A 19149-nucleotide genomic window follows, 5' to 3' on the forward strand; every position below is an offset into this window, starting at 1 on the left:
TAACGTTTTGTAAAATGTTATTACTGACCTGATGATATCATGGTTGTGTAGCCAGCTCAGGAAGAACACAGAGAAGAACTAGATTCTGAAACTAAGGAAGGAGAAGAAATTGAAGAGTGTTCCAAAACAGAAGTAAAAGAAAATCGTGAAACGAAAGCAGAAAGAGAATTAAAAGCTTCCCAGAAATCAGTCAGAAGGCACAGAAACATGCACTGCAAAATTTCTTTGTTGGATGACACTGTTTATGAGTGTGTTGTGGAGGTGAGTAGTCAGAACCCCTACAGATTGTTTGATGTGAATTTAGGGAAATAGTGCCTTTGCTTAAGACCTACTCCACAGAAACTGTCTTTGGAAAGGAGGGTATGGGAGGAAAACGAGTGACTCTTCATTTCCTTCTTTTTTTTTTAAATCTACCAAATCCTTTTGACTAAATACATTATTTTTATAATAAAAATAAAGTTATTTTTTAAAAGATAAATTTGTTATTTGTAGAATGCCTTTCTTATGACTAAATTTCCCAAGATAACTTCAGTTTCTATATTAGGCCTGGATAGTCCTATAATTATATTTGTGAAAATAATTGCTTTCAATAAGATTTCTGCTCTTCCAGATCTAAAGCTTAATCTTTTATTTAATGAATGTGTATCTTTAGCCCCATGAGAACATATAAAAATGTAAATCAGGGCTGGGAATGTGGCTTAGTGGCAGAATGCTTGCCTTGTGGGCATGAGGCCCTGGGTTCAATTCAATACCACATAAACAAATAAGATAAAATTTAAAAAAATGTAAATCAATGATTAACGTAAACTAATTAAAATGTAAATCAAATAATGCCATTTAAAAAAATCTCTTAACATCTTATGGAATTACTGTAATCCTAACTTGAATTATTTGTTTGTTTATTTGGGTATACTGAAAATTAATCGCAGGACCTTGAGCTTCCTAGGCAAGCACTCCAGCACTTGAACCATGTCCCTCAGCCCTTCTGACATTTTATGAAAGAATAAATAATTGAATCAGGATTGAATAAAAATGTCAGTTATTCAGTTTCTTTTGTTCCTTCAGTAGAAGTTGAAGTAAAACATCTATTAACTATTTGTTTGAACTAGAGCAATAAATCATCAGTTATGATATGCTTGATAGATGAGAAATTATTGTGATTGTGGGTAGCTTTGTTAATAAAACACGTAATTCATATATCCTGTTTTAGGTATGCAACAATTGCTTCTGAATTGAATTTTGTGAATATGCAAATGTATCTAGTCACAAATAGTCTAAAAATATCATGCAATTTATTGGTAGGTTTTTACTCTTCAAGTTTTCAGAAAGGAAATTAAGAAAAATGTGCTATTGAACCATGAAAATAGCTACTATACCTGGAGACTAGACAAGACTTAGGACCTGCCTTTTCTGTTTCTTACCAATAGCTACTGTAGAGTGGGAGAAAGCTACTCCATAGATATTTTTCTCATTCAGACAGACCAAGGTCTAGATATAGGCCCTGATATCTGGAACCCTTAGGAACCGGTATAGATCAGAATTCAGAATGGATTGACATTTAGAGGCAGTAAGTACACATTATGTCTATTTCTTAGCATACCCAGTAGCTACAGTATTGAATGTTATTTTTATGTAAAGTATATGAAGATCTATTAAAAAAAACTAAGGTGGATAAATGAAGATAATTATTTTTTAATGAGCTTTAGTGATTAGAAAAACTTTTTTTGTAGAACTTGGGGGTTTTGGAACTTTTGAAGTTAAAGTTTGAGACCTCAGTTATAGTTTCCCAAATTATCTTACTTTTGTTTAGAGTAAAAATAAGAAAATTAAAAACTTTGAAGAAAATGATGTAGTATGAGTTAAAACCGAAATGAGTGAACAATTATTAATAGTCATTTAAAATAATCTCATTAAGAGTTTAGACATGTTATATGTATACATACTAAAAAATTTTCTAAGGCTAAGATTATAGCTCAGTGGTAGAGTGATTGCCTAGCATATACAAGGACTTGGATTCAATCCCGAGAACTAGAAAAAAATAATTTTGAAGTATTTTTGCATGTATTTCTTAGAAGGCATTATCAGCATGTTTCTTTGGCTTATTTTCTTGAATTTTTTTTATAGATAAGAAAGCTAACATTAATTGAAACTCCTTAGTTCTTCAGTTAATAAACAGAGGAGCCATGACTTTTCAACTCTTAAGTTAATCTCTAAGTTAGGACATTTCTTCTCTATAAGTGGGACCATAAACACCCAAATTTAGCAATGGTTTGATTGACTGGGCAATAAGAAAATAATGTGTACCACTATTAAAAGAGCTCTCTAGTGTATATAGGCCTACCTAGTTTTTACCTTACACATTTTTCTTTTTCTTGTTAGTCATGGGGCATGAACTCAAAGCCTGGCACTGTCCCTGAGTTCTTTTGCTCAAGGCTAGTGTTCTACCACTTTGAGCCACCGCACAACTTTTGGTTTTCTGGTGGTTAATTGTAGATAAGAGTCTCATGGACTTTTTTGCCCAGGCTGGCCTTGAACTGCTATCCTCAGATCTCAGCCTCCTGAGTAGCTAGAGTTACAGGGGTGAGCCACCAGCGCCCAGCTTCTTACACATTTTTCTGAAAGAGATTGTAGAAAGTTGAGGTATAAGTCATTCTCCTTTGTTGTGAAAATAATAGTCACAATTAACTGTCAGTGTTGATAGGTTACTCAGTAAGTCAGTTAATCACAGTGAATGATAGTGTCTCATAGCATGCTTCAGGAAGTATGGCACCAAACAAATTATTTGTCATTTTTATTTTTGTTGTTGTTGGTTGTGGAGCTTGAACTCAGGGCCTGGGTGCTGTCCTTGAGCTATTCTGCTCATGGCTAGTGCTCCACCACTTTGAGCCACAGTGCCACTTCCAATGTTCTAGTGGCTAATTGGAGATGAGAATCTCACAGACATTGTCTGGGCTGGATTTGAATTGTGATCTTTAGATCTCAGCCTCCTGAGTAGCTAGGATTACAGGTGTGAGCCATTGGACAAAGGGAAAAGGAAGAGGATTAATAATTTTGAGATACAGTCCAACTACATATGAAAACAGCATAAAGAGGGCTGGGAATATGGCCTAGTGGCAAGAGTGCTTGCCTCGTATACATGAAGCCCTGGGTTCGATTCTCCAGCACCACATATATAGAAAAGGCCAGAAGTGGTGCTGTGGCTCAAGTGGCACAGTGCTAGCCTTGAGCAAAAAGAAGCTAGGAACAGTGCTCAGGCCCTGAGTCCAAGGCCCAGGACTGGCAAAAAAAAAGAAAGAAGGAAAGAAAGAAAGAGAGAGAGAGAGAGAGAGAGAGAGAGAAAGAAAGAAAGAAAGAAAGAAAGAAAGAAAGAAAGAAAGAAAGAAAGAAAGAAAACAAAATAGCATAAAGAACTTCAGTGTACTGGATGCTGATGGCTCACTCCTGTAATCTTAGCTACTCAGGAGGCTAAGATATGAAGACTGCAGTTCAAAGCCAACCCTGGCAGGAAAGTCCATGGGACTCTTTTTTTTTTTGGCCAGTCCTGGGGCTTGGACTCAGGGCCTGAGTACTGTCCCTGGCTTCTTCCCGCTCAAGGCTAGCACTCTGCCACCTGAGCCACAGCACCCCTTCTGGCCGTTTTCCATATATGTGGTGCTGGGGAATGGAACCGAGAGCTTCATGTGTAGGAGGCAATTACTCTTGCCACTAGGCCATATTCCCAGCCCATCCATGGGACTCTTATCTCCAGAAAACTGGAAGTGGCACTGTGGTTCAAGAGGTAGAGTACTAGCTTTGAGCAAAAGAGCTCAGGGATAGCACCCAGGCCCTGAGTTCAAGCCCCATGACTGACATAAGAAAAAAAAAGAAAAAACAATGAAAAAGCTGGGAGCCAGTGGCTTATGCCTGTAAAGTCTAGCTAGCTTCTCATGAGGCAGAGATCTGAGGATAATCCAAAGCCAGTGTGGGGCTGGGGATATGGCCTAGTGGCAAGAGTGCCTGCCTCAGATACACGAGGCCCTAGGTTCGATTCCCCAGCACCACATATACAGAAAACAGCCAGAAGCGGCGCTGTGGCTCAAGTGGCAGAGTGCTAGCCTTGAGCGGGAAGAAGCCAGGGACAGTGCTCAGGCCCTGAGTCCAAGGCCCAGGACTGGCAAAAAAAAAAAAAAAAAAAAAAAGAAGCCAAAGCCAGTGTGGGCAGGAATGTCTGTGAGACTTATCTCCAATTAACTACCACAAAGCTAGAAGTGGGCTCAAATGGTAGAATGCTGGCCTTGAGTAAAAAAAAACAAACCAAAGGACAGTGCCAGACCCCGAGTTCAAGTCCAGTGCTAACACACACACACACGCGCGCGCGCAAAATGAAAAGAAAAAGAACCTCAATGAAAGCTGTTGATAAATGGGTTGGGGAGAGAAGAAAGAGAAACCAACTGTTTTAGGGGTAGGTATTAGTGAGAAGGAGTTGGGTTAACAATGATGAAAGAGGATAAACATGGTTGAAATAGATGATTGTATATATGAAAATAGAACATTGAAACTGAATTAGGAAGCAGGGAAGGGGTTAAAGGAGAGTGATGGAGGAGTGGAAATTGAGTGGAATACATTGCACATTTGCATAGAAATGTCAGTATTAAATCTCCTCCTTGCAAAACTAATGTATACTAATAAAAAAAAATAGAATGTAGCACTTTCATGGATGTGGCGAGGCACATACTTTCCAACACTTGAAAGGCTGAGGTAGAAGGATCATGTAGCCAGCTTCTGGGTCAAAAACGAAAAATAAAAAAAACTCAGTGTTGGTGGCTCTCATTTGTAATCCTAGCTACTCAGGAGACTGGAATGGGAAGATCACAGTTCAAAGCCAGCCCAGGCAGGAAAGTCCATGAGCTCTTATCTCCAATTAACCACCAGAAAACCAGAAGTAGCTGCTCTTGGGCTCAAAGTAGTAGAGCACTAGCCTTGAGCAAAAAGAGCTCAGCGACAGTGCCTAGGCTCTGAGTTCAAGCTCCACAACCGACCAAATAAAAAAGGAAGGTAGGATTTTTTTTCTTTGCATTGTTACTGTTTTCAAGGTATTGTAATTGTGCTGTATGTAAGCTGACAAACTGAGGAACAGGAATTTTATAAATCATACTGTTTTACTTAGGACTGTGTAGCTATGTGAAAGTTGGTTAGTTACCAAAAGTGAAAATTAAAAATTGTTGTGTTTGTGTGTGTAAAAGAGAGAGGAATGTAAGAATGAGAGAAGAATGTAAGAATGAGTGTGTGTGTGTGTGTGTGTGTGAGAGAGAGAGAGAGAGAGAGAGAGAGAGAGAGGAATATAAGAATGAGAGGAAACCTCAACTAAAATATGTATATCTTTGCAGAAACATGCTAAGGGTCAAGATTTGCTTAAACGAGTATGTGAGCACCTCAATCTTTTGGAGGAAGACTACTTTGGTTTGGCCATTTGGGATAATACAACCACTAAGGTAAGGAGACTACATGCAATTATAAGAATTTGACCAAAAAAGAAAAAAAATTGTTTTATACTTGCATCTCCAAGACATAGTACACTTAGTCTGTTTTTACACTTTTAAAGTTTAGTGCTGGTGTCTCATGCCTGTATTCCTAACTACTCAGAAGGCTGAAATCTGAGGGTCATGGTTCAAATCCAGCCTGGGCAGGAAAGTCTGTGAGACTCTTATTTCCAGTTAGCCATCAAAAAGCTACGTGGCTCAAGTGGCAGAATGCTAGTCTTAAGTACAAAACCTTAAGGTGTAAGGACAGTGCCCAGTCCCTGAGTTCAAGCCTTAGGACTGGTTTTAAAAAAAAATCACATTTTAAATTTTAGCCAGTTATTATCACATCTCCCTTCCCTTTAAGATTTATATTTATAGTCACAGCAAGCTTTCTGTAACACATACTAGATTAGGCCATGATCAAGTCAGTCATCTAGCAGATGTGTTAATCTTCAAAGACAGTGCAAAACTATGAAAACAAAATCTAGAACATTTACATATGACTCAGCTTGTGAACACTGAAGTAGGTAATAGTATACACATTCCTGATACAAAACACTGTACTGCAATGCCACAGATAGATCACAAATTAGGTCCCCCTTGAACTTGGGAGTTACAGGTTTCTACCTACACTTCATGTTGCATAAAGAAAAAAATGATCAGGATTCTTTGAATACTTTACCCTTGTTATACTGAGAGGAGCTTGGTAAGGAAAATGAACAGTGCAAATTTAGTTTTGAAACTGTTTCTTAATAAACTATTTTGCAGTTGCTAAACCCATAAGCTGCTGAATAAAACTCTCAGACATTAAAGGAATACACATATAAAATCTTTAGCAAGCCAGCTGGCAGTTCCCCTTTCTAAACCCAAACTGCACATGCACTGAGGAAATGGAAGGTTACTAAGGTCTAAAAACAGTTGCTCTCTGTTCTACTGAGGAGGCTCAGCCAGCAGTTCCCTAAGCAGAACTCATGTGCCTCTGATTAATGTCAGTGTATCCACCCATCCCCAATCCTGAACAAACCAAGGCTTGTACATGCTTACATACTCACGTGCCTATTTTCATGCCTATTGTCATATACTAATTTAGGCCAAGCTGTTGCTAATCTTCATCTCTGTATTACTTGTAAACTTTTTTGTGTGTGCTGATCCTGAGGCTTGAACTCAGAGCTGCTTTTGTTCAAGTCTAGTGCTTTACCACTTGAGCAACAGCACCACTTGTGGCTTTTCCAAGTAGTTTGTTGGAGAGAAGAGTCTCATGGACTTTTCTGCCTGGGCTGGCTTTGAATCTTGATACTCAGATCTCAGCCTCCCTAGTAGGTAGGATTATAGACATGAGCCACTTGCATCTAGCTTCTTGGAAACTTTTAAAACTCAAAAAGGAATGTGTTTCTGTTTGTTGTTTTTCTAATGGTACTAGGGTTTGAACTTAAGGCCTCTTGCTTAGGAGACAGATGCTCTACCACTGAGCCATGCCTTCAGCACAGAATATGATTCCTCCATTAATGGGCAAACTTAAGTTCTGTTTCAAATATTAATGTATTAACTCACAAGCTATGATTAGCAAAGTGGATTCTTGAAAGGAAATCTCTACGGAAAGTATTCCAAGTAGAAACTGCATTATTTAGAATGACTACTTTATTGGATAGCTTAAAATTCTCTACTAAAGGAACTTTCCTCTTAACATTTGTTGTTTTGTAAATTAAGTCTTGCTTTATGTTGCTGACAAACCGTTGTGTTGGGAAATCAGTTTGCATATATTATCTTTATTCCCTCCCTGTTCATTAGTACAACATACTACGAGAAAGTATGTAAATTATACCTCTTGAAGAACTTTTACAAATTAAACACATCTGTGTCAACATCCTAAAGATTAAAAAAATCAATATTAGGGGCTGGGAATATGGCCTAGAGGCAAGAGTGCTTGCCTCGTATACATGAAGCCCTAGGTTTGATTCCTCAGCACCACATATATAGAAGATGGTCAGAAGTGGCGCTGTGGCTCAAGTGGCAGTGTGCTAACCTTGAGCAAAAAGAAGCCAGGGACAATGCTCATGCCCTGAGTCCGAGCCCCAGGACTGGCAAAAAAAATAAATAAGTAAGAAATAAAAATAAAAATTACCAGAACCCCTCCAGAATCCTTCCCCTCCCTTTGTGACACTTTGTAGACACTGTTCCTCCCCCTTCCTGTCAAAGTTTACTTCTTCACATCATTTAGCAAGTTCTTTACCATCAGTTAATTTTGCCTGCTTTTAAACTTTATGTAAATGAGACCACCTCGTGTATTCTCTTAGGTTTAGCTTCTTTTGTTCAATCTCATATTTTCAAGATTTATCCATGCTGTTACAAGTAGCAGTAGTTCATTCTCACTGATGTTTAATAGTTCATTGTTTGATTATGTCATTCTTTGTGCATTCTGCTATTGACACACATTCGGCTTGTTTATATTTTAGGCTTTTATGAATACTAAAACATTCCTGTATATGTCTTTTGGCACATATTGCCATATATATATATATATATATATTTCTGTCAGGGTAGGCATTGGAGTGGAGCTGTTGGGTTTTAGAGAAAGTATAATATGTTCAACTTAAATAGCTAGTATCAGACAATTTCCAAAGTAGGATTACCAGTTTATTCTTCTACCTCAGCCTCCTGAGTAGCTAGGATTATGAGTGTGAGCTACCAGTGCCCAATAATAACTCAGTACTTTTTGTCTTTATTTCTCAAAGGCATCTATGAAAGATGTTAATAGCTTTTCTTTCTTTTTTTTTTTGGCCAGTCCTGGGCCTTGGACTCAGGGCCTGAGCACTATCTCTGGCGTCTTCTTGCTCAAGGCTAGCACCCTGCCACTTGAGCCACAGCGTCACTTCTGGCCATTTTCTATATATGTGGTGCTGGGGAATTGAACCCAGGGCTTCATGTATACGAGGCGAGCACTCTTGCCACTAGGCCATATTCCCAGCCCCTGTTAATAGCTTTTCAAGTGCCATTATTTTGCATGGGACACCTTAGGTTGAGAAACCCTAATCCAAATGGCATGTAGCCCTAAGAAGGAGAACACTGAAGGGCAAGGTTAAACTGGGCAATAGTAGTCAGAGGACAAAACATTCATTCAGTAAACATTAACTGGGCACTAGCATGTATCAAATGCTGTGCTGACAAAAAACTTGAACAAGACCAAAGGTTAGGGTTGGAAGGGAAAATAATATCTGGATGATGCCAATTAATTCTGGTTGTAGATCTTTATTAGTTTTTTTTTTACCCAGTTTAACTAACATAGGCTCATTTCACATTTGCTACTTTCTGAGAGATTTACAAATATTAAAGTTATGAGTTGAATACTATTACTAAGATCTCATTTTATAGAGGAGAACAGAGGTATTAAATTCCTAAAGTTACTCAGCTAAAACATAATAGAGCTTGGATTCATGTCCAACTTCTGGCTCCTGTTTTCTCTGCTTTGTACAATTAATGCAGACTAAGAAGGGGAATGTAGGTTGATCTGAAGGCCATTTTCCAAGGTGGTCAGTGATCTTGCCTCCAGTACTCTCTGTGTGAATACCTTTTCTTCTTTTTCCAGACATGGCTGGATTCTGCCAAAGAAATAAAAAAGCAGGTTCGAGGTAAGTGGATATAGCCCTTTTTTTTCCTTTAGTAGGTCAGAGGATTTCCAGCCACTTCTGGCTGTGAGTCAGTCACTTTAGAATCTGACTATTGTAGATTGCTTTGAAACTGAGATAAAGCTTCCCTTGAAAGGAGGAGATTCCATAATAGAAAAATGCAGTAGAGGTGGACATTATTGATATATAGGTCAGATCATGGCTTTTCTTTCTTTTTTTTTTTCTTTTACAACTAGTCAAAACTGGGAAAGATAGGTACAGGAGAGTAACAAAAGTGGAGAAGAACAAAGATGAGAAAAGGAAAATGATAGGTGAATCTTTTCTCAGATACTGCGGTAGCTTACTAGGTGGGGTTTGCTGACATTATGACTTCATTCCTAGCTCCAAACCCACTAGCATATCTTACTCCTGCATATCTTACCCAGATTGGTGCTCTGGAATGAAAAATATAGATTTGTGTTTTGCAATTCCAAATCCAATGGGCTAGATAAGGGGTAGAGACAGGGGTGCTGGTGGTTCATGCCTATAATCCTAGCTACTCAGTGTGCTGAGATTTGAGGATCACAGCTCAAAGCCAGTGTGGGCAGGAAAGTGATGAGACTTTTATCTCAAATTAACTGCCAAAAAAAGCTGGAAGTGGAGCTGTAGTTCAAGTGGAAGAGTGCTTGTTTTGAGCACAAAAGCTCAAGGACAGCATCTTGGCCCTGAGTTCAAGCCCTAGGACTGGCACCAAACAAACAAAAATCACAGAAAATAAAAATTGAGTATTTCAAGGTTGTTTTTAACAACCAGAAATGTGAACATAAACATAGAATTCCTTATTTTATTTTACAGGCGTTCCTTGGAATTTCACATTTAATGTAAAATTTTACCCACCTGATCCAGCACAGTTAACAGAAGACATAACAAGGTAAACAATCAATATTAAATGTTACAGTTAAATATGTAATAGTAATTCTCATCATCACATACTCTATACAGAATTAAAGAAAAGTCATGACCTATTAAGTGATCAGCCTAAAATAGAAAGTTTCTGTTCAGGCTGGGGATATAGCCTAGTGGCAAGAGCGCTTGCCTCGTATACATGAAGCCCTGGGTTCGATTCCCCAGCACCACATATACAGAAAATGGCCAGAAGTGGTGCTGTGACTCAAGTGGCAGAGTGCTAGCCTTGAGCAAAAAAAAGCCAGGGACAGTGCTCAGGCCCTGAGTCCAAGGCCCAGGACTGGCAAAAAAAAAAAAAAAAAAAAAAGAAAGTTTCTGTTCACATCAAGACAGGCTTATAGATAAGTGAGCCTAAAAGCTTAAAATATTTGACCTTCCTGGAAGAAACTTGCAAGGGAACTAGTCTTGCTTATCGTGTATATTCTGCTAATTGTGAACGGAACTCTTTTAAACCACAGCACCCTCAAGAGGTCAGTAAACAAATGTCAAAATGCCAAAAGCAACTGTCCAAGTAGCTCTGTTGTTCGTTTGCTTTCACCCCTCCCCCCGCCAGCCATATTCCTCTAATTTAATTTTTATTTATTTATATATTTTTTGCCAATCCTGGGGATTGAACTCAGGGCCTGAGCACTATCACTGAGCTTCTTTTGTTCAAGGCTAGCATTCTACCACTTGAGCCACAGCACCACTTCCGGCCTTTTCTGTTTATGTGGTACCGGGGAATGGAACCCAGGGCTTCATTTATGCTACGCATACACTCTAACACTAGGCCACATTCCAAGCCCCGTATTCCTCTTCTTATAGTGATCAAAAATGCTACAGTCTCAGGATTATTATTTCTTTCTACCTCCCTTTTAAGTTAGATGATGAGGTACATGTTCCTAATGAACTTAAACTTCTTTCAAGTCTACTTATTTATAAAATAAATCTTGTATTCCTTAAAACAACCAGCTGATTTCTCTTAAGAAAATAACTTTTCTTGAATTAAAAAAAAAGGCTAACAAAAACATGGAAAAGGCAATAGATTATAAGGAATACTACTGTACATTCTTACATCTATACCATCATTCATAGACTCTTTTTTTTTTTTTTTTTTTTTTTTTTTTTTTTTATTTATTTTTTTGGCCAGTCCTGGGCCTTGGACTCGGGGCCTGAGCACTGTCCCTGGCTTCTTTTTTTTTTTTTTTTTTGGCCAGTCCTGGGTCTTGGACTCAGGGCCTGAGCACCGTCCCTGGCTTCTTCCAGCTCAAGGCTAGCACTCTGCCACTTGAGCCACAGCGCCACTTCTGGCCGTTTTTTTCTGTATATGTGGTGCTGGGGAATCGAACCTAGGGCCTCGTGTATCCGAGGCAGGCACTCTTGCCACTAGGCTATATCCCCAGCCCCCATTCATAGACTCTTATGCCACATAGATGCTAGGCAAATAATTGCTAAATTGAATTTCTGATTGCTGAGAAATCACTTTCGAATTCTGGTTTTGCTATAAACCATTAAATTTCAGGTAATTATATTCTTTAGGCCTTAGTTTCCATATTTTTCAAATAATGGAATAAACTTAAAATCAGACTCAAACTCCATGAAAAGTTTATAGCTTTTGTAAAGATTATTGTTGTCCAGTTATTCATAATGCATTCTTAAAGATGATATATAATATCTCTGAGAAAAATCAATATTTCATTTTCACAGGTAATATTTGTCTCTTAGCAATTTTTCTTTCTTCATCCAGGTTCACTCTATATAAAACAAAGCTTAGCTCTGAAAAGCTTTGCTAATTACCTACATCTTAAAGGGGTTGAGATTCTTCTGGTATTGATCTGGCTATACATATATATGTATATATGTATGCTTATATATAAATGTATATATATTCAGTGACTAATTACTGATAGTAAAAACTATTGTTAATGAATGTTATTCAATAATCTATTATGGTAAAAAAAAGATGTTGTTCTAATTAAAGTAGCAATTGTTAATGTAATCACTTTTCTGTCTGTCATAATAGTCCCAGATGGTTAACTCGATCAGTTAGGAACTGTGGTAAGGAGATCAGGGTCAGAGGTATGAACATCAACTGATAGAAGTACATGATAGAGCATTCAGTTGTTTCATTGGACTGAATATTTTAAAATACAATTTTACTGTTGTTATTACGGTATTGTACAGAGGATTTACCATTTCACAAGTCAAGAAATGGGTACATTTCTTTTTTGGACAATGCCACCCCTTTCTTTGCTTTTCCCAGTATTCCCCTTTTGTCTCTGCCCACAGGTTGTGTAGTTCATTTTCCACATAGTGTAGACTGAATAACATGATTGGACTGAGTGTTTTAAATGCAATCTGAAGGGGGGAGGGGGGAATGAGGGACGAGGTAACAAACAGTAAAAGAAATGTATCCAATGCCTAATGTATGAAACTGTAACCTCTCTGTAATTCAGTTTGATAATAAAAAAAATATATATATATATAAAATGCAATCTGAAACCTCTACAGGTTAGCATACAGGTGGAATTAGTCCTACAAAGTGCCTGAGCACTTGGAGGAAAAGAACCAGTGTTGATGTTGGAGGAAAGATGGATCACTAATGTCATCTTTTGTTTATAAAGGATTGGCATAGTTGTACACTTTGCAAGGCAGCATGATAGAGAAGGGGGCCTGCTTTTGCACCAAAGAGCCTTTTTTACAAGCATTAAACAAGCTTAATCCCTGAGGCTGCCTCCTCATCTATAATCTGGCACCCACTTTACAATGATAATTAGTTATGTATGTGTGGTCTTCAATATTTGCACACAACCAAGTATTAATTTCTTTATCTTCTTCAGACTTTTCCAACCTTTCCTCTTTTTTTCTAAACTGCTTTCCAAAATTATGGTATTTTTTGAATATTTAAAGTATGCAGAAAGGAAGAAATCCCACAATGAATGGCTATATGCCCACTTACTTAGATTAAATAACTCCTAGTGTTTTTTCATATTTATTTAATCTCTTTTTTTCTCTTCCTGTCTCTCGTCTTCCTTTTCTTTCTGTCTCTATCTTGTTGTTGTTGGCATGTAAACATCTTTTCTTTTTTGGCTATAGGTACTACTTGTGTCTTCAGCTTCGGCAGGATATCGTTGATGGACGTCTTCCCTGTTCCTTTGCAACCTTAGCATTACTAGGTTCTTACACCATCCAGTCTGAGCTGGGAGACTATGATGCAGAACTTCATGGTGTGGATTATGTTAGTGATTTTAAACTGGCTCCAAATCAGACCAAGGAACTTGAAGAGAAGGTCATGGAACTACACAAATCGTACAGGTGAATATATCTCCAGGATTTGTTCTGTTTTGGCAGTAAATTTAAGCCCTTGATGTATCTACTCGAGGGGAGTCATGGTACAATAGAAAGAGTTAGCATGAGTCATTCCTTCTCCTGTTTGACACTGAGGAAGTCACTTAAGCTCTTTGGACCTCAGTTTTCTCGTTAGAGCAATGGGCATCATATTGTAGGATGGGAACTAAATGAAGTAATATATCTCAAGCACTTAGCACAGGGGTTGGCACCTAGTAGGTGCTCAACAAAAGGTAGCCATTACTGTTGCCCTGCCTGTGTGTGTGTGCCGATGCTGAGGCTTGAGCTAAGGGCCTAGGTACAGTCTCCTTAGCCTTTTTCCTTAAAGCTAGCATTCTATCACTTGAGCCATAGCTCCACTTCTGGCTTTTTGTTAGTTAACTGGAGGTGAGAGTATTATAGACTTTCTTGCCTGGGATGGCTTTGAACTGCAGTTTCAGAGCTCAGCTGCCTGAGTAGCTAGGATTATAGACATGAGCCATCAGAGCCTAGCTGCCTTTCTTTTCTTCTTTCCTCCAGGTTTTAAATTTACATTGCTGTCCTCAAGAGCTTGCGGGTTTTAAACTTGGGTTCTATGTACATGGGTAGAGGACTTAGGAAATCCCTGAAAGCAACTTTAAAAGTCTTTATTAAATTTACTGGCTCTACTACCTATTTGTTTGTTTGCTTTTTTCAGTCGTGGGGCTTGAACTGTGGGCCTGGGTACTGTCCCTGAGCTCTTCAGCTCAAGGTTAGCACTCTACCACTTGAGCCACAGCACCACTTCTGGTTTTCTGGTGGTTAATTAGTGATGAGAGTCTCACAGACTTTCCTGCCCAGGCTGGCTTTGAACCGTGATCCTCAGATCTCAGCATCCTGAGTGCCAAGATTACAGGTGTGAGCCAGTGGTGCCTGGCTTCCACCGTGTTATTTTGATGAAAATAATTCAGGAGGATCACCACTGTTCAAGACGAACTCAGGCTAAAAGTTAGTAGGATTCCACTGAACCTATATTTGGCATCTCAGCTTAGGTATAAAGGTATAAAGAGGGAGTTATAAAGAGGAGGATTGCAGTTCAAGCTGGCCAAGGTAAGAACCTGATGTCCTATCAAAAAAGTAACTTAAGCAAAAAGGGCTAGGGTCATGGCTCAAGTAGTGAAGTATCTGCCTAGCAAACATGAGGCCCTGAGTCCAAACCTCACTACCTCCAAAAAGAAGAGAAGCAAGAAGAAGAGGAAAATCTCTGAGTTTTATCGTTTTTTCTTAATGTCTAAACAAGTGCTTTATTTATGAGCTCTATCCCCATTTCAAGAGTAATCTTAATGAAATAGTGAAAGTGTTAATTTTATTAAGTATTAAACATATTTCAATTTAGTGTTCAGTGATTTAGTGAGAATTACACATAACACATTCCTGATTCATACTGAAGTACAATAGTTGTCTTGAGGAAAGTACTTCTATGATTGTGAACTGAATTAGCCACCTTTCAGCACTCTTCTGAAAAATAAAAATAAAGACGAACTGTGATTATTGAGACTTGGTTATCCTGTATACATTTTCACAAAAATGAAAGGAGGGGGCTGGGACTATGACCTAGTAGTAGAGTGCTTGCCTTGTATACATGAAGCCCTGGGTTTGATTCCTCAGCATCATGTATATAGAAAAAGCCAGAAGTGGCGCTGTGGCTCAAGCGATACAGTGCTAGCCTTGAGCAAAAAGAAGCTAGGGACAGTGCTCAGGCACTAAGTTCAAGCCCCAGGACTAGCCAAAAAAAAGGAAAGAAGCCAGATCTTTAAGGAAAACAACAACAAACAACTAACAGTATATGTTGCTTGTCACAAAATTCAGGCCTTCAAGTAAAAATTAAAGTTTTATCTTGGCAGTGTGGTGCATTCCTATAGTTCCAGTTACTTGGGAATCTGAGGCAGGAGGATCACTTGAGCTAAGGATTTGGGAGCCAGCTTGGGCCTGTCTCTCTAAAAATAAATTAGAATTTTGGAAAACTACCATATGCCATCATGATCTAGATAGGTTACAAATACATAAAGGTATTTCTGCTGAGATTGGTGATGTTTTAAATTAATCTTACTTCTAAATTATATATATATATATATGCCAGGTGATGGTGACTTATCCCTGTAATCCTGGCTACTCAGGAGGCTGAAAAATTCTTTTATCTCCAATCAAAAGACTCTTACCTCCTTGGGCTGGGGATATAGCCTAGTGGCAAGAGTGCCTGCCTCGGATACACGAGGCCCTAGGTTCGATTCCCCAGCACCACATATACAGAAAAACGGCCAGAAGTGGCGCTGTGGCTCAAGTGGCGGAGTGCTAGCCTTGAGCGGGAAGAAGCCAGGGACCAGTGCTCAGGCCCTGAGTCCAAGGCCCAGGACTGGCCAAAAAAAAAAAAACAAAAAAAAAACAAAAGACTCTTACCTCCAATCAAGTAGTGAAATACAGGAAGTGAGGTGTGGTTCAAGTGGCAAAGCTCTAGTTTTGAGTGAAAAAGCTAAGCATGATAAGTCCCTGCGTTCAAGCTTCAGCACCAGCCCCTGTCAAATATAAAAAGGTTTATTACTGATATGTTTTCAGAGTTCACATTGTTACTAAAGTTCAAAAAATTGCTATTTTTTTGTTTTTGTGCCAATCCTGGGGCTTGAACTTAGGGCCTGGCCACAGTCCCTGAACTTCTTTGGCTGAAGGCTAGCACTCTACCACTTGAGCCACTGTAGTTTATTGGAGGTAAGAGTCTCATGGACTTTCCTAACTGGGCTGGCTTCAAACCACGATCCTCAGATCTCTGAGTAGCTAGGATTACAGGTGTAAGCCACCAGTGCCTGGCAAGAAATTGCTATTGTTAAGTTTTTGTATATTACCAATGAAGACTATTTCAAATTCTCAACTCTTTTTTTTTATACAGATGTTACTAATAGTACAAAAATGGATTTATTATTATATTTAGTGATTTAATAAATCAATATTTTAAATTTCCTTAGTTTTAAATTTTCTTCGTGAATACTGATGCTATTCACATAATGAAGAGTACTTTGGAATCCTCAAAAAATAAGAGAAAATAAACTAATCTTAAGGTCAAAAGAGCTTGAGAACCCCTGAATTAGGCAGTAAGGCACAAGGCTCTAGAGTCAGGCTTTTTTTTTTTTTTTTAATTTGGGTTCTCTTCCTTATTTGCTGTGTGACTTTTGCTACACTTAAATTTTCAGTTATCTGACCTGAAAAATGAGGATGATAATATGAATTTTGTGACTGTTAAGTGAGGAAATCCACTTGTGATCCTTTACACAACAACTAGTTTATTATGAGAACTATATAACTTGCCGGAATAGTAATATTCATTTCTATCTCCATTTTGTAAGCACTGAATGTAAGTCTGGGTTTGGAGAACCACTGTGAGAACTTAACAGAATTTAAACCTAAGTTGGTGGAAGAATTGCCAAGATCCAGTTGCTGCTCTGTTGAGTATCTGGTATTCCATGAGTAGAAAATTTGGAGGTCTGTCATTATGCAATTTTCTTGCTCTTTTTTTTTGAAAGATGGGCAGTCATTACAAGCAGAAACCCAAATGGAAAATTTATGTTCAACATTATAGGGTTTTAACCATTCCAAAGAAATTTCTGCTAAGATGTATTTATTTTACTATGAACACTGCCCGTTGTACTCCCCAGTCAAATAGAAGACAAATATGTAAGTGAAAAATGTAGTAGTGGCCCTTTGCCCAGACAGGGATTTTGAAGCTATAATTAACTCTTCATATTAATACTAGCAAATCAATCCCTAAAAGTTAATTGCCCTCTGTTTATCGGTAGTAAGAAGGCATGCAAATTTATCGGTTATCATTGACTTAATTATTTGAAATCACAATCCTTAATTAGGGGTTGCAACAGTGTTGTCATATAAAACTGAAACTAACAGAATATCTCTACCGATTTCATTTCTTTGGAATAAATACAGGAAAATTGTCTCAAATACTCTTTGTAAAAGAGCAAGAGTTAGCCAGTTCCAGATCTCCCAAGTTGAATACTTTTGTAATCTGTAGTATTTACTAATAGTAAAATATGAAAGGATTCCGAATAAATTCTCAATAGTACTTATTTCCTTTTTTGCTTTGAGGAGTACTAAGATTTTAATTCAGGATCTCACACTTGCTGCGTTTGCTTGCTAGGCTGATACTTTACCATTTGAACCACACTTCTAGACAGTTTTCAGCTGATTATTTTCATGAAGTCTCACAGACTTTTCTTCCCATGCTGGCTTTGACCCATGATCCTCAGATCTTACTCTTCTGCATAGTTAGGATCACAGGTGTGAGCCACAGATACCTGGCCTTAGCAGAACTCTCTGCTTTTGTTTTTTTTCATGCAAGTACTGGGGTCTGAACTCAGGGTCTATGTTTTTGCTTGGCTTTTTTGTTCAAGGCTGCTTAACAGCACTCTTTTTTTTTTCTTTTTGTTTGTTTGTTTGTTTTTATTTGTTTATTTATTTTTTTATTATTAATTGAACATAAATTTTTTTACAAGGTGTTGTGCAAAGAGGGTGCAGTTACATAGTAGGGCAGTGTGTACATTTCTTGTGATATCTTACAACCTGTTTTTCCATCCCTTGTCTAGGTCAGGTAGACCCATATGCAATATACAATGTATCAAGCACATATACAGTGTTCACAGACTTGGTCTCTACTGTCTCTCCGTCTCCCTTTGTTAACAGTCATATATCAGGGAGATCATGCCCCTTTGTTTTCTTAACAGCACTCTTAATGGCTTAGAGCTATTTCATCTTTGTGCAATTATATTGTTAAGATTTTTGAAAAGTCTTAGAAATTTTAATAAAAATTTTCATCTTTATATTTTAAGATGAAATATAATTTAAACATGTATGATATTAACAACATATGTGTTATAATTACATGCACACACATCTCTGGCTAGTAAGGTTATAGGAGATTTTCCTGATTTTTTTGTGTGTGCTTTTAATAATATTTTCCAAATTTATGTGACAAATGTATATGATTTTTTTTTTTTGCCAGTCCTGGGGCTTGGACTCAGGGCCTGAGCACTGTCCTTGGCTTCTTTTTGCTCAAGGCTAGCACTCTGCCACTTGAGCCACAGTGCCACTTCTGGCTTTTTCTGTGTATGCGGTGCTGAGGAATCAAACCCTGGGCTTCGTGCATACTAGGCAAGCACTCTACCACTAAGCCACATTTCCAGCCCCCATGATTTTTATAACTGGAAATATCTTTCTGGGTCATTAGGTGGGACAGAGCAAGGAAATCAGTCATGCAGGGGAACAAGTCTGGCTTAAGATTTTGAGGCATAGGCAGAATAAGGAAGATATTTGTGAATTTAAAGCTAGCTTGGTATGAGGAATTAAAAGTTCAAATAGATAAGGTCAAGTGTGGGTACTTGCTGGTCAGTTTCAGGCTATGCAGAACAAGAAGGGCCTATGTAGGGTGCAGCAACTATGTGGATGAACAGGGTGATGAAGATTCGTAGGAGGTGGTTTAATATTGAGTCAGTGTCGGAAGGAAGGAAGGCAAGCATATGTGGGGAGCAGCCAGCAGAGGAGCCTGTACAGGATGAGGAAGGCAGTGGAGCAGTGAAATTATCTATGAGATTTTATTTTATTTTTTTCTGTGCTAGTACTGGGGCTTGAACTCAGGGCCTCAGCACTTTCCCTGAATTTTTGTGCTCAAGGCTAGCATTCTACCACTTGAACCACAGCTCCACTTCCAGCTTTTTTTTTGGGGGGGGGCGGGTAGC

General features: G+C 38.3%; 1 protein-coding gene across 25 annotated transcripts in view; it reads left to right on the forward strand.

Annotated features, from left to right (window-relative positions):
• Positions 1-19149, forward strand: part of Epb41 (erythrocyte membrane protein band 4.1) — a 160911-nt gene that overhangs the window by 75643 nt on the left and 66119 nt on the right. For all 25 annotated transcript variants that reach the window (XM_048350691.1, XM_048350677.1, XM_048350688.1 and 22 more), the window contains 5 exons: positions 52-261; positions 5367-5471; positions 9085-9127; positions 9959-10034; positions 13145-13363. In XM_048350691.1, coding sequence (XP_048206648.1) covers positions 208-261; positions 5367-5471; positions 9085-9127; positions 9959-10034; positions 13145-13363 — 497 coding nt within the window. In that variant the 5' untranslated portion in view covers positions 52-207. The remainder of the gene's footprint in view (positions 1-51; positions 262-5366; positions 5472-9084; positions 9128-9958; positions 10035-13144; positions 13364-19149) is intronic.

Source organism: Perognathus longimembris, chromosome 7 (assembly GCF_023159225.1).
Source record: "Perognathus longimembris pacificus isolate PPM17 chromosome 7, ASM2315922v1, whole genome shotgun sequence".
In the NCBI taxonomy this organism is placed as follows: Eukaryota; Metazoa; Chordata; class Mammalia; order Rodentia; family Heteromyidae; genus Perognathus; species Perognathus longimembris.